The sequence below is a fragment of the Pholis gunnellus genome, assembly GCF_910591455.1.
Source record: "Pholis gunnellus genome assembly, chromosome: 4".
In the NCBI taxonomy this organism is placed as follows: Eukaryota; Metazoa; Chordata; class Actinopteri; order Perciformes; family Pholidae; genus Pholis; species Pholis gunnellus.
In genome coordinates this window covers 15,562,578-15,578,569 of record NC_136530.1, presented here as the reverse complement: position 1 = coordinate 15,578,569, position 15,992 = coordinate 15,562,578, and the positions used below count along the sequence as shown (strand labels likewise).

The following is a 15,992-nucleotide window of genomic DNA, read 5'->3' as shown; positions in this document are numbered from 1 at the left end:
CAGTGAAATATGCAAAAGCTTTGAAATGCCCCACAGAAGGACGATGAAGTGATTGAGCGATTCCATCAGAACAAGAAAAAGCAGCAGCTGAAATGTTATGCTCAAAAAGATTGCAGCAACATTTCCCTACATGAATCTGCAGCAGAAGCATCTTAAAATAGGTTAATAACCCGAGCTAGTCTAAACATGCACATGCTGAAGCAGTGCTTTTCTGACATATGAGCTTAAATCTCTGGAGCAAAGGGTACAACTTTAGCAACCGAGGACATAAAAAATCTAAATGTTAAAGGACATTTATCTCGTCATCATTGTCAAACGCTGATCTATTCCCACATCTAGTCTGAACACATCAGTGTGTCTACCATTACCCGGCATGGGAATGTTTAACCACACTAATGAAAGCATGAACCGCCGGAATTATAGCCCTAACCTTTGATTTATAAAAACAAGCATTCCATTAAGTTAAAACCATGCTGACAATCAAATATGTCCTCTGGCCTTTTCTAATCTGCGACCAAAAAAAAAAGGATGAAAACTCAGGAATCCGAGTAGACACAGCATTTATTAATAGAAATTAGGCCACTAACCTATTTAGGCGCTGAGGCATTATACATGCACATTTAGGTACAACGTCATTTGGCAGATGCTCTCATTTAGAAATTATTTACAGTCTAAACACAAAGCCGCACTGGCCGAAAGATGAGACGTAAAAGTTAATGATGATGATGGAACAGGGGCTGATGCACACTTAAAAGAGAGGAACTGAAATGAACTTATACCTGGGAGGAAGACAAAGATAACATGGGTGAAAATGGACAGAGAAAACTGGAAAAGTCATGGAAACATTCCTGTGCTGGCAAGTTACAGTGTGGCATCTCTTTTCCATTACATTCCCTGGTCTGCACAGAGTCGAGCTGCCACAGGGTCACAGTCCCTAACTTCTCTCTGTTGCTCTCATTGAACTCTGAGTGCTGGAACTACAACTCCATTAAACTTCTAACTTTCTATTTAGTAAAGCTAATTATTTTAGGAAGATGGACTTCATTGAGATCCTAAGAGATAACCATTGGTGGAAAGTAACTTTATTTTACATTCAGAAATATGTGATAAGTTTATCAAATGTATGGCTACGTGGGGCTCCTTGCCATGTTTCAGATGTCTATGAGTTGTTGGCAGTTCCATAAGAGACAGTTATCCAGAATTTCACCCCAAAAGAGAAAGAAAACTAACTCTTCTTTCTTACCCCCCATAAACAACCCCTCAGATGTATCTCGTGACCTTTTGGCGGGAACCCGTTCCCTGGGTTGGGAAATACTGGCCCAATTTACTGAACTTGATGTGAAATATAAACTAGCTCCACTTCAGCTGCAACTATCTAATAGTAATACTTTGATGAATAATAATAAATCAGTCACAGGAGACATTTTTCTGTACACCGAATCATTTTACTTTGAATATTTGAAGTACATTTTGCTGCTAACACTTCTGTAATGCAGGACTTTTATGATTTTTTTGAATGATTTTTGTGAATGTGAATGTACTTTTACTTAAGCAAAGGATCTGAATATTTCTTCCATCACTGTAGATACCACCATCAACTTAACCCTCACCATCCTGCCCTCAATCACCATCATCACCGGCCCAAGAATCACCATCTTCTTGATCCTTGTGATCCTCCCAGCAACCCGTACCATCTTGTTATCATTTTCATCATTCTCATCATTGCAATAATCACCATTATCAACATCAAACCCATTGCACAGCCACGGCGGCTAATTTCAACTTCAGCCAGTCATTTAGAAATCAAAAGCCCCCGACCACATAAACCACGGCAAGGTCACGAGTCCTCGCTACATTTTTCCGTAAGTAAAGTGTACTGCAAATAAAATGCTGCCAAACCACAAACTCTACAACACAGTGCTGAACCCCGCCCATGCGCAAGCAAGCACAAAACACTGTTATTCAAAGTCCTGCACTGGAAAGGAAAACAAATGGGTCACCAAAGTGAAAAGAAATTTGGTTTAAAACGCTGACATCGATTTAACATGTCATGAAATATAAGATGAAGACGATGAAGAGGATGAAGAGGTCAGGGACCGTTTTGTTTAATTGAAAATTCTTGCAGTTTGAAACAGATATAGACGATGAGGAAGTTTAGGGTTATTTTGCCAAGAACCGTGACTCAATAAACTCTATTTAAGCCACAGTTTTAGTGTGTTTTCGTCCTGACCAACTACAAGCTAGTTACAGGGAACACTGCTCCTCTCCATTGCCCTAAAGGGCTCCCTGTTGTAAAAACACTCAGATAGCAGCATGAATAGCTGTGAGTGCTTATAATTTGTTTATTTGCACTCAAACAATGTTTCCACAAATCAAGGTTTGGGTTTTAAACGTGAAAAAAGTCGTCACTTGAGAACCGATTTTGGTCCAAGATGATGTGAGGTAACTTTGCTCTGACAAGTAGCAAAGGGTGAAAATGACTAAATGGACCCAGCACCCAGGAAAACCTTCTGTGCAGAATAAAGGGGCTCTGATCTTTGTTATTATGACATAGGAATCCAGGTCACTGACAAAATATTTGGTTAAGCTCATCTCCTGTCCTAGCTGTGGTGTGAGAAACACTCTCTGACACACACATATATTAGCTAATTCATGTACACCAATGTACCATGAAAGGGCAGCTGCATTTGTGTAAATATGTCATCGGCTTTGTACAAACACAAGCACATGCATCTACAACGCACACAGAGGAGCAGTAATGGGAGTAATTACCCCCTGGTGCTCACATGGGCCTTGTGTACCTGTCTAATGATTCGAACATGCGGCACAGTACAGTACACCATCTGTGAACTTCTGCTTTCTTCAGTACAGTCCAGTACTTTCCACAGGAAACCCTTAGTCACAAGAGGTGAACCCACCCGACCAGAGGTGGATGTCTACAGAGCTCAACGTCTGCACACGTCCATGATACAAATCCAACGAAATATGCCACCAGGGCGATTTAGTTTTCAAAGATTAAAGAAATAAACATTCAGCATTACTTTTGTGCATGTTGAGAAGCGCATTAGCTACTGCAGTGCAGATCACATGACACCAGCTTCTCAAAATGTCTCAGTAAACTTGATGTTTGTTGTTGGACTATTTCAATAACCTGTCTGGTTGTTTTCCTGCTCTAATCCATTGTGATGGTGTCCCCTAAACATGGCAGCAGTTCCAGCCAGCAGCCCGACGTGTCTCCGGCTGAGCCAGAATACCCACAGTCCTCTTGGGGGGAGACACAACCTAGTTTTTCACACTAGGTTATTTCTTTCTTGACTCAAACATTAAAAGAGTCTGCACTCTTATTCTGCTGCTTATTTTCAAAGTTTTTTGCAGTTTTATCAAAACAAATTTAAAATCCTAAATTGGGGGACTTAAACTAATTATTCATTCTTTTCACTTAACAGTTGTACAACACAAAGACTTACTATTGTAGCTACTCTTTAATACAATCCACCTTGGAAGGGAATACGCTGTATAGCTGTTTATAGATGTGCTGGGTGTTCTATTACAACTGATCACATATGGAAATAAATTGTCAGACTAAGCAGGTGAGATGAGACAGATAATGCACCACTGTGCTTGTATCTCACGTGAGCAGCAAAATAAACAGCTGGAGGTTGATTCTCATCCTCGAGGCTGTATGTCCTCCATGAGGGCAGGAGTTAGTTTTAATTCGGGCCAGTGTATCGTAGAATTAGGTGGCATCCAGCGGTCCCTTTTAAAGACTGCAGTAATGTGAGCCGCAGAGTGAAACACTGTGGTAATTCACCTCGCTCAGAGGCCATCCTTATTATAATACAACTTTAGCAGCAACAGAAGCCAGACGGCGGCTAGTGTTACCGTGTTTTTGAATCTCACATTACCACCGTTTCACAAGCATGTGGGAGGACTGCAGTGGCCTTCAGGTAACTTGAAAATGCGAAAGGCTCTCACAAGAGACATGTTTAGTTTGTCGGTTCTTGGTTACTAAACATGGCGATGCAACATGAAGAGGCCCCGCTCTTATGAAGATATAAAGGGCTCATTCTAAGCTAAGGATTCTTAGTTTCAGGTGATTATACATTAATAAAAACATAATAATAAATATTATATTAAAATATTGCTTATAGATCCCTCGAAATCCCCACTGGCCCTTTAAATCATGGCACAAACTTCAGTATTATTTATGCATGAAAAATAAACACATTTTTGACAACGATGAATTTTTGCTCGGCGTTCGAAGAAAATAAGTGATGGCCCTGTATGATGAGACATTCAATGCATATTTTATAAAGCAATATTGTTGATGTATTAAGGGTTTAATCACGTGAACTTTTGGATAAAACTACTATATCCAGCACCCAGAGCTGCCTCTTTACATTGTTTGAATCTCTGACACAGCATCATTATCTAGTCTACTAAAACTGTCCTTCTTTCCCAACTCATTCCCTTCTTTGATGTCTATCCTCCAGTGATGGTTGGCTGTATGCTGCTTTAAGGACAATAACACCAAACAAGTGTTTAAAGGAGCACGGTGGTGCAGAGTTACTACCGTTTCCTATTTATCCACCACATGGCCTTGAGTCATGCAGTACGTTTTAGTTGGCAATGCTTCGAGATGTCTGGGGAAGTTATTAAAAATATATATATTTTTTGTACTTGAAGACACTTTAAATAATATGAAACATTTAAGTCATCTGTTCGCAATCTTTTTGGCTTGTGATTCTTTATACACAAGCATTCGTTACAACGTTGGAATTCAAATGAAGAGTGATGTTCACTTCTATTTCTAGTGCTTCACTAGAAATAAAGAAAACACATTATTATTTTAGCTATGTGCTGTCTCTGGTAGGCATTCCCAGTAATTATTATGTAGGAAGAGATAGGCTCTAGTGTTCAAAACATACACTGATGTGGTCTAACAATAAATCCTGCTCGTCAACAAAGCCATAATCTGTCCCTTCAATGTTATGATGTGTGTGGGATTTGTTTGAAGACATATCCTTTGGTTCCTCTGGTTGTGTCTCACAGACCAGACTGTTCACACTGTGGCTAAAAATAAAATAATGATAATAAACAAATTCATCTGAACATTTCCAGACTCTTTTGCATGGCTAGCTGCTCAACACTTGAGCGGCAATAACACAGCATGCAGCCTATTCAAAACATCACTCTGCTGAAACTGTTGCCCTGCGAAAAAAAACATCAAGTCTACTTGGATTTTGTCACCCAAACATGTGATATAACGTGCATACAACCACATTCCATCTGAGGATTACTATAATGATGAGAAACCCGTGAGAGGATTGCTTGATGTATGGGAAGTAGGAAGTAAGACAACACATATACTGAAAGGGAAGGAGTTAAGGGACTCTACAAAACTACAAGACTTAAACAACTTAGTGAAGAGTTTTTCTTTTTCATTAGAAACTTTACAATTCAGCTATTGGAGTCAGAGGTGAGTAAGAAGCTGAAAATGACAACCTCAAATCTGAAACCAGATAAAATACTGAAAGGACAGATTCAAGTGTGAGAGAGAATAAAGTGTGTGTGTGTCTGTGTGTGTGTGTGTGTGTGTGTGTGTGTGTGTGTGTGTGTGTGTGTGTGTGTGTGTGTGTGTGTGTGTGGTTGAGTGGGTCATCTGTGAGTCCTGACCTGTGAGCATGGTTGGCGGCGTGGAGTTTCCTGATGACTTCCTCGCTGAAGTCAAAATGAACCCTTGCTCTGGCACAAGGTGAACGCCGGTACATCGCCCTGACACACACGCGCACTCATGCACACACTACACGGCGCATACCATCACACACGCAACCACAAGCACAGAAACTAAATCGACTAGTACACACCCAGAGTGTTGGCAACACATTTCCACACACAGACCCAGAATTTAGTATTAACGTCACACACTACCATACACACGTGTCAAGTCAGCAGCATTAGTGATAACTACACAGTAGCATGCATACACACCTCTCATACACAAAACTCACAGACTTTATCACACAACTTCAAATGAAAACCATCAAATTAATCTATCGGTTACTACAAAACAAGCATCATCACACACGTTCAGCTCACATAAATAGCAATCCACCACACAGTACATGACTGTTCCATATAAAGCCTCTGTTTAAAAAGTTACTCAGCAGGTTATTCATCAGCATTGCCCTCCTTGGCACAAATAAAAGCAACAAACAGGTATCCAAACACCTTCTCCACACATTTGATCTCAAGTCACACACAGCAGCAACATAAGCAGTGGTCCATACGTCACATCACGGAGCTGTTTAAGCCCTTGTTCACACTCTCCACTCTCTCTGCGCTCTCTTTGCGGACTCTTCTCTTCGTCACAGGCTATACTTCCTCCACGGGGTGTGTGTGTGTGTGTGTGTGTGTGTGAGATTGTGTGTAGTATGTGTGTGTATGGAGATCTGTTCCCTTCAGCACGGCCCAGCAGAGCAAGGAGGAACACCCAAGTCCTGGACTGGAGTGGCTGGAGTGGAGTCATAATTCATCCATCACTCACAGCCTTGATAGCTATAATTAGCACGGTATATGGAAAATGTTAAGAAGCACACCAGCTACACACACACACACACACACACACGCACACACACACACACACACACACACACACACACACACACACACACACACACACACACACACACACACACACACACACACACACACACACACACACACACACACACACACACACACACACACAGTTACTCACAATATAAACCAACTATACTGTATATGTACCCCTGCTGTATTGTACAAACTATGATGATTTAAGAGAGTATATTATCGTAGTATTTCATAGTAATCATTTTCCACAGTAATTCATGATTTATGTTGCAGACAATGAAGGTCCGAGGACTGATTGTTAAAACTGTTCTTCAACTTTTCAACAATTTTATTTTGCAATTATCAAATGTATACACAGCTTTAATAAATGTCTTGTAAGCTCATGCAGGCTGCACAGAGTTGTATGCAAGACACAATAGTAAAAACACTTAACTGTAAGTTGCCTTATTTAGTCCACAGTTATTTCCACAGTAGTCATGAAAACCTGACTGACTGACGACTGATGGAGCTCTTAGTATGCATCCTTGTCATTTATTTGGAAATTATTCAGAAAGATGACATATAACCCATGCACGTAACCAAACATCTAATGGGAGGAGTCAGGTCACAGAGGTCAAAACTGAATAACTATTATGTTCCCACACTGCAGCACGTCCCTCTGCTCCACAATACACACAAAGATTAGAAATGGTAGAGGCGGAAGATGTGGTAGCCACAGGGCTATGTGTATCCTACACAACAATGGCAATGGCATTCCTCCTGAATGTGCTCCAGAGGGTTAACCAATGAAGAAGAAGATATAGAAAGAGCTCCTCTGCAGGCATCATCTGGTACACCAGTGGGAGCTGGTACAGATTGTTAAAACACTGACTTGCAATTGATCATGGCTGTGAATGTATGATCTTGGGTGCTGCTTAGAATCATGTTGTTCTCTTTCTGTTTTGTTTTTTGCAACCAGCAAATGTGTATCATTGTAGCAAAAATATACAGCCATGGATAATTTGTCGTTTAAAGATAAAAATCCCATATAAACCAAAAATGTTATTTGGAGACACAACTCTCTCTATTAGATCTAATTCTGTGGTGTTACAATTGGTGCCGCTGTAATTCATTGAAATTAATCAGATGAAAAATAAACTTTATTCTAACACACAGTGGCATTACAATGAACAAAACATTGGTGACATGACAGATACTACCACCTGTACTAATTATAGTGCTTAAGGAAGTATGTGTTATTGTCAAATCTGTTGATGAAACCAAAACACATGCCACCAGTGAAACTATTCACTCTTGGTCAGGGCACCTCTACTTACTGTAGTCTAACACCATTAAAGAGATCATTCTGTATTCTGGCCTGTTCAGTCCTCTTATGCTCGAACACTGTTGATGGATAAAACCAAAGACTGTATAAACTCCTTCTTATGCTTAAATGAGGCAGGACCCATCTATGAACATCAGAGGGCATAATTTCACTCCACAGAAAAGGAAAACTAGTTTTTCAGGCCTGCTTCCACAAGATGGCAGTGTGTAACTGCGTCATATAACTTCCAGTTAAAGCATGATACTCACATTTACAGGATGTGGCTGCTGTAAAGCAAGCCGAGGAGCAACTTGAGGTTCAGTGTCACGCTCAACGGACCCTTCGACGTACGGACAGGAGGGATCAAACTTTCAACCATTTGATTTAAGGATGACCCGCTATATCTCCTGAGCCACAGCCGCCCCAAATATGTAAACATAGTTCCTTTAAAGGTTGTCTCATATTGGATGAAAAGATGACAGTTGTAAGGAAGCCACAAAGTTAATGTGACAAGCCTGTTACCCCTATTAGTGAATTAGTGAATTAACAAGAGGAATCAATATGTGTAAACCTTTAACTATAAGTCTTCACTTCGACAAATTTCGATGCAATTACCTCCTTTTATGTAACTGGTTTTTGATTCATGTCGACATCATTTATCTTATTGTAAAACATTATTTTTGGGAGATCATGGATGAGCTGGAACTTGTAAATGTGCAACATCACTTTATCTGCAGCTTTAACAGGGTGAAGAGATAACCATAATTAAACATCGATCAGACATCCATTTGATGGCTTAAGAGCAGCCTGTCACATTGTCGCTGGCAGATGGCTGCTCTGGCTTGTCCTTGTGATTTAAATCGATATCACGCTGCAGATGAGACGACCGGAAAAAGACAAACTTTAGCACAATGTCTTTTGTCTCGGTCGACCAGAAAGAAAGACTGCAAATGGAATCTCAGATATATTTGACAGAACCTGACAGGCACAACATCACCTTTGACATGAAAGCTGTCTCTGTCGTACAAACACACACACAATCACATTAAATCAAGATCAAACAGCAGGCATGAACCCTGAAAGCTATCTAAATATATCTTCTAAAAATGTAATAAGAGGAGTAAGAGGGTCAGACTGACAGGAAGACAAGTTCACAAGAAAGAGTCTGACAATGTGAAAGATATGACGTGGTGTTAAGGACCGGGGAACAAAAGGATTCATACAAGAATCTCAATTTTCATCCTCTCTGATTCTGAATCAGATTTAGAAAGAAGCCACTTTAAAAAAAAAGACAAGAAAGAACAGTGAATTGCAAGTGCAGTGCAGTAAAGCTTCCAGCTATGATGACAAGTAGAAATATGATTCTAACCTGATCTTCAGTGTGACTATAAATATTGTCTTGTGATGTGTTGCATCGGTATCACTGCAGATACTGACCTCATGATGCGACGGGAGTATCGGACGGAGGTCACGATCCCCAATAAATACCGCTTCTTCATCAATGTTGATATTAAATGTACTGTCTCCACTATTACTTAGATTAATTTAGTCATTGTGGGCTGCAAGCTAAATATTAGGAATCTAAATAGGGAGAGAAAAAGTCAGTTCGGTACATCTTCACAACTCGTGTTTGACCTTAGTGACTCTCAGAAAACATGCAGCACCACGGTACAGAACTGGTTAACTTGGTACATCTATATATCCTGTATGAAGACGTTTCAACCTTGTTCCACATTTCAGTTCAGCCACTACATCCTTGTCCTGTCCACTGCTACAGCACCTTCATGAGAAGGGTATATATGGAAATCTATACAAAATAAATTAGTGAGAAACAAAAGCTGCATATTGGACGATGAGTGCGTATCGATGCTGAATTGTTCTACTATCCTTAAACAGTCACATACTTGAAGGATAATGGTGCACAAATATAATTTTCTTTCCTTTTCAATTTCTGCAGAGACACTAAAACAGCAATTGACACAACAGATTAGCACGGCTTTCTTCTTGCTTCCGGTCAAGTGTGGCAGGGCGTCCCTCAATTAAAACATGTATTTATGTAACCTTCCACTCAGTGAGGAGAGTTCTCCACAGATGCGAGTGTGATTTCATGTGGAGTGACACTTTGTAGTCTAGTGGAGCAGAGGGGGACCCTGTTTCGGAAGACTCTTCGGTCTTCCTGTCACTTTCATAGTGTTGGTGACGGTGATACATCATCCCAGTGATAAAATCACCCTGATATCCAGTGCAGGTGTATTTCTGTTATTGCAAAGTCAGATTTTGTCGATTTATGTTCACTTTAACATCATACAGGTGAGGCGATTATTGAGTTGCCACGGAAACGGTGAGCACAACAAACACACAGAGGTCTCTGGGGTCTGACTATAGCGTGAGGATCACAGCCAATCTTTGCACTTGACATATTACTCGTAGTTTCCAGTGGCCTCCATTCAAACTGACAGAAGAGAAAAGAAAGGGAGGAGATGAGGTCAAAAAGGAGATAATAAGCCCTTATCTACCAGCTGCCACATTCGATTTTCAGATTTCAGAGGGAGAGTTTGAGATCAACGGGTGTCTGTCCTGCTGGTCTCACCACAACCTAGCTGTCCCGATCTCCCCACCCTCTCGCTCTGTATAAATCTAATTCCCCTCTCTGAGAAAGAGGGCACTGCAGTCGGTCGCTCTGTGATTAACCTAATCCCCTGATCACGAGCAGAGCTCTTCTCAGTGCCAACACCACACCATGTTTGGCGTCAGCAGCACTCACGCTGTGATAACCAGGGGCACACTCTGAAAAAATAGTGTGGATTTAAAGCAGTGGAGAACAGAAAATCACTACTAAATATACCAGCAAAAGCCATGAAAGCTCACAAAGAGAGAGCAACAGTACAAGATATAGCTTGACTAAAAGAACAACACCGATGCTTGTGATAATGCCATCGGAGCTGAAGGAGTTTCAGGTGAGCCTGCATGATTTCGTCTGATTTTGCGTGGAATCTGACCCAGTGGCACCAATGACAGGCATTAAGAATTTTCTCGCTGATGGTCATGTCTACTGTTATAGGTCATATAGAGGCATCAGTATTCAATTTGAGACTCTTTCATAACCAGTCAAAGTAACAGTAATTTAAAGCAAAAATACTACAATGTGAAAAAAAGTTAGATACGTATTTTTACAAAATGCTGTAATTAACAGTTTTTGCTCTCGAGTATTTAGTAAAGTAACATAATTACACTTACAGTGAGTCATATGTAATGACTAATTAATTATGTTATAAGTAACTTGCCCATCACTGGTGGTGAAATAGTATTTTTTTATCTGGATAAGGATATATGTTTTTATATGTTATGTTTATGCTTGGTAGCAATGCCTAGATTTGATAATCCACCACCTCAAGTGACATTTTTGTCGGAACATGTAACATCTGGTTCTGCTCTGTCAAAGTATACACAACATTCACTCACACAAAAGGAGTTTACTCGCTTCCTCAATGGCCAACTCCATTATTCAGAGCAACTACGTATGTACTATAAAGGAAACCCTGCGCATACGTTACTGCTGCATTTTAAAGACACACAACCCATTACATCATCTGCCATCTGGGAGTGTGTGTGTGTGTGTCCATGGTGCCATTTGCTTTTACAATATCATTTTTCGAGAAGGTCCGGTTGATGACGTGCATGCATGTGTGTGTTGGGGTGAGGATATTTAATACTACGAACATGGTGGATGGTGTTAAGAGTCAGAGGTCTTGATCCTGACAAAGGAACAGGGATTCAGGTAACAAGGCCGACATGTGCCGAGTTTTCTCTCTCCGGCTCTTTCCTTCCTACTTCTGAACGCAGCACTTATTTTTACTGGTCCATCTCCGACTTACAGGATCCGTAGGAGTGTAATCCATAGAGTGGTTCAAAACAATGATTCATTTCAGGTTCATAGATCAAGTAGATTGAATGGGGGAATGTTCACCAGATCACTGAACTACCAGCTCTGCACACACTTCACCTGTTCAGAACATGCATGGGAGGTTCTTTTTTTAAAACCAGCACATACAGTAAACTAAGCTTGTGTTGTAGTGTTTGAACAAAAGTACATATTATATATATGCTGCTTCTAGCAACTTTGTACTTTAATAGGCCTACTACTAATCCTGCTTTAGGCTAGGTTTCTGTAAATGTACAGATATGCAGACAATAACAGTGGGTGCCACTGAAATCTTCTGAGAGGAAATGTATTTTCCTGTCGATGAAATATCGCATTTCACTGAGACAACCTGAGACGCACTTACTAGAGTTTAGGCCAGTTTATCAGAATATCCGGACAAACCGAATACACTTAGGGTCTGTTATTTGAATCCCCATTTGGCACTTTAAACCCATGTGTGGAGAGAAATTGATGTGATTAATGTACAGATGGACGTAAGTTAGCTGACATTGGTGGAAATGCCTGTGTAGCTGGTAATAAGAGAGACAGAGAGAAAGGAAAAAGAGAAAAATAGAAAAGGGGCAATTTTCACACCACGGCTCTCCTCTTATGCACCAAGGTGATTGTCTTGCAGTTAAAATTGTTATCAGCAATTTGCAGCAGCGATCTGCACACCTAGAGTGTCCACTACAAAGTGTCCCATAAGTCTAAGATGAACGACACACTGCTTCCTCACATAGCAAATATGTTCACATGCAAAAGTACACACACACACACACACACACACACAAAAAAAGTATGCACAGTAAACATAATGATCGGTAGGATTTAAGTTTCTATCAACAAAATGAGGAAATGTTGTTAATTAATGTATTTGGCATGTCGCAAAAATGTTGATGCTGATCATTTCGATAAAATGTTTATTGACATAGCACTTGGTTACGGTTAAGGAAAGATCATCTAGGTTTAGTAATTAGAAAACATTTAACCAAAACTTTTCTAAAACTTATCCAAATTGTTTGTGTTGCCTCAACCACAGACTTCAGGAACCCTGGTCTCTTGTGTCAAAGTGCTTTGCTTTGTGTGGCGACCACCTGACCACCTCCCTGCGACAGACCTGCTCTATATGAAAGTGTTCGAAAATAACGTCTGTTAGGATTTGACGCAATATAAATAAATACAATTTAATTTGATTGAACTGACTCCAGTGCAGTTCATAAATACATCCCTTCATTCAAAGAAAACGTTGCTTCTGACATAATCCAGGCAAAGGATTACGTTTGTCACCACAACTCGACAGGCAAAAACTATTTAGCGACATATAAACTTTATTTCTCAGAGACTCAAATTGCCTTAACATTTAACTAACACATCCACACTGTGAGGGCAACAGCAACAAAGCTGCACGCCCACTTTTTTACTTCACATTTTCACATACCAAACCCAGGAGTGACGACGGTAGCAAAAAGGGCTGATGGGAAAATCCAGACTGGATGTCATCGTCTTGGTTACTCTTGTTATAAAAAAATAAATTAGTTTTTTGTTTGTTTATTGTTCTCTGCAAGTCTCAACTCAATAACTTACTTGATTTGATTCACAGATTATGAAAGTGTAAGACGGTATTATTGAACCAATCTTCTCAAGAAGTAGCCGTCACGCAGACGCTGCATCCTGGAGTCCTGCTCTGGATCGTCTCAGGACAGTTTCAGGAATTCATCGGGATAACATCAGCACTGGGCACTTGAAAACTTGCTCTTGGCTTGCAAAAAAAAAAACAACTCCATGTTTATTCCAGTCGCCTCCCAGGTACTGCAAGTCAGCAGTTTCAGCAAATTGGATGACAAAAAAAAAAAAAAATCCTCATTCAGCCAAAACCTTTCTAAATCCTTGCAATTAAAAGGCCAGCATTTAAAAAGCAAGTCCAGACAAAATACTTCAATCAGACAAAAATGGACAGAAAAATGCCGATGTTCTTCCTTCATGAAAAGATTTATAATCCTCCGATCCAGTGTTGATCACAGCATCTGTTGCATGTCAGTTTTCCTCCAAGCGTCCAGAGCCGTGCTTCACGTCTCCGCCTGTCCCTGTCCTGCTGAAATTGATGCTGTTCCACTTTCTAGTCTCTGCCTCAGTTCAGGTCTGCTGGACCACGTACAGGTCACATTTCATGGATGTGATCTTTGGCCCGAGAAACCAAGGAATATATTTGCATGGGCCGAAACAACAATCTGACTTTCTTGGACACGTCTGTCACATTAAATTATTCCAGTTGAACTTTTTTTACTGAATATGATAAAGAAAGAATTTTTGAATTCCTCAGAACTTCTGCCTGGACTGTGCGTCCTACTTCATCCTTGACTCCAAATACAAGTCAAAGCAAGATTAACAACAACAACTTTAATCTAATCTGGAACAACAAAGATGGAAGAGTTGATAAAATAGTTCAGCCTTAATGTTGTGACAAGCTGCTGTAAGACATTTCTTATCTTTTTCCGTGAAAGCGCAAGCATACATCATACATTTTTAATAGTGGCAACTGTATAGGCCTTCACCTACTGTACACAACACTTCATCAGCAATTCAATTAAACATAAGATGCTTTCTTTTCATTAAAATAACAGCCCAGCAGTAAAGCAATCACCCTCTTTGGCAACAACATGCAAAAAGAATCGTATTCTTGTTGGTTTCCCTTCTTGTGTTACCCGAGCACTTCCTACATAGCACTCTCTGTGTCACAACAGACATGTCTGTCTCACTGTACGTGCCGATTGTACCTACATAGGGTCTGATTACAGAGAGTGGCGGCACACGGTACAAGCTGATAAGGACTGCAGCAACAACTCTAGCTCGCATCAAGACACACAATCCACCCGCTTTCGAAAGCAACACACATCGAGAGCTGCACGTTTCAAAAAGCCAACACTGCTGGATGATGTGACAGCTTGACACTTGAGACTGAATGTATCAAATAGCATTCAGCAAACTGCAGATGAATACAAAATCTGTTTTTACACTGGTGCCCACTTTACTTGTCCATTCAAAGTGCCTCTATAAAACAGCATGGGAAACTGCCTAGCAACAAGTGGGTTCGAAGGCTTGACTCATGGCTCTGTGTGGTCGGCCATTGTTTGCTTTGAAAGCTGGTACTTTTCCCTGCATGTTTGGTGAGCTCAGGAAATGATTCTTTGAAAGAATGTATGTAGAGTTAGCAGGAAAAGCTTTTTGTTTGACGAACTGACTGATGGATCAAGTACGATTTATATTAGACAATATAAATTGTATATTGTATTAATAAAAGTAATACAAAGGTGTTTTTTTTCTCATTGATCTCCCTTCCTCTGCATCAGATATCATTAATCATCTAATGCTCAACTGTCAGCCAAGCGTTCTTTTGAGAACGGGCAGTGTTTTGATTCTTAAACCCTCACAGTCTAAATAAACGAGAATGGCATTCAGTCCATTATTTGAATTGAAGTACATCTTGCTAACAACCTATGGCTCAAGTAAGCATCACAAAACTCCAACAAGCTTAACAAATTGGGAGTAACATGAAAGCTGAGAAAAGCCTGATGTCCAGGGTATCCTGGTAGTTCACCTGGTAAAGCGCAATGTACTAAGGCTGAGTCCCCACCACAGCAGCCCAGGTTCACAGCCTTTTGCTGCATCTCGTCCCGCCTCTTTTCTTGTCAACTGTCAGCTATAAGACAAGAAATGCCCAAAAAATAATCTTAAATAAAAGACGTATTTCTATTTGTGGACCGACAGATTTCACCCAGAACTGGGAAAACAAATGCTTAATCTTGACGACAGGTCGTTATATATCTGCTATCTCTCCTAATTCAAATGCTCCAAATAGCAACAGGACATTAACATCAAATCAACTGACTTCCAGTAATGTGAACAGGTTGCTGGTACTGCCAAACCAACTGAGAATCAACATGCAACACTGCAGCGCCGTGTAGCTTTTAGTCTCTTTAGCGTATTGTTTTGGTTTTACAGCCGACTCATCAACAAACAGCCGAAGGCTCAAGGAAACACATGACCGATGAAGAAATTCAATCGTGTTTCAGCTTAAACTGTACACACATGAGGCCTCATAGGTGTCTCAGCCTTGTTTTTCAGTCATACGTCTCACGTAAAACAGATATACTT

The 15,992-nt window shown here is 40.4% G+C and overlaps 1 protein-coding gene across 1 annotated transcript in view; it reads right to left on the bottom strand.

The window, feature by feature from the left end:
* pde4ba (phosphodiesterase 4B, cAMP-specific a) overlaps window positions 1–6,362 on the bottom strand; it is a 64,631-nt gene extending 58,269 nt beyond the window's left edge. Inside the window, exon 1 of the mRNA XM_079158642.1 lies at window positions 5,677–6,362. Within this exon, the coding sequence (XP_079014768.1) occupies window positions 5,677–5,771 (95 nt within the window). The 5' untranslated portion in view covers window positions 5,772–6,362. The remainder of the gene's footprint in view (window positions 1–5,676) is intronic.
* Window positions 6,363–15,992: the final 9,630 nt, after the last annotated feature.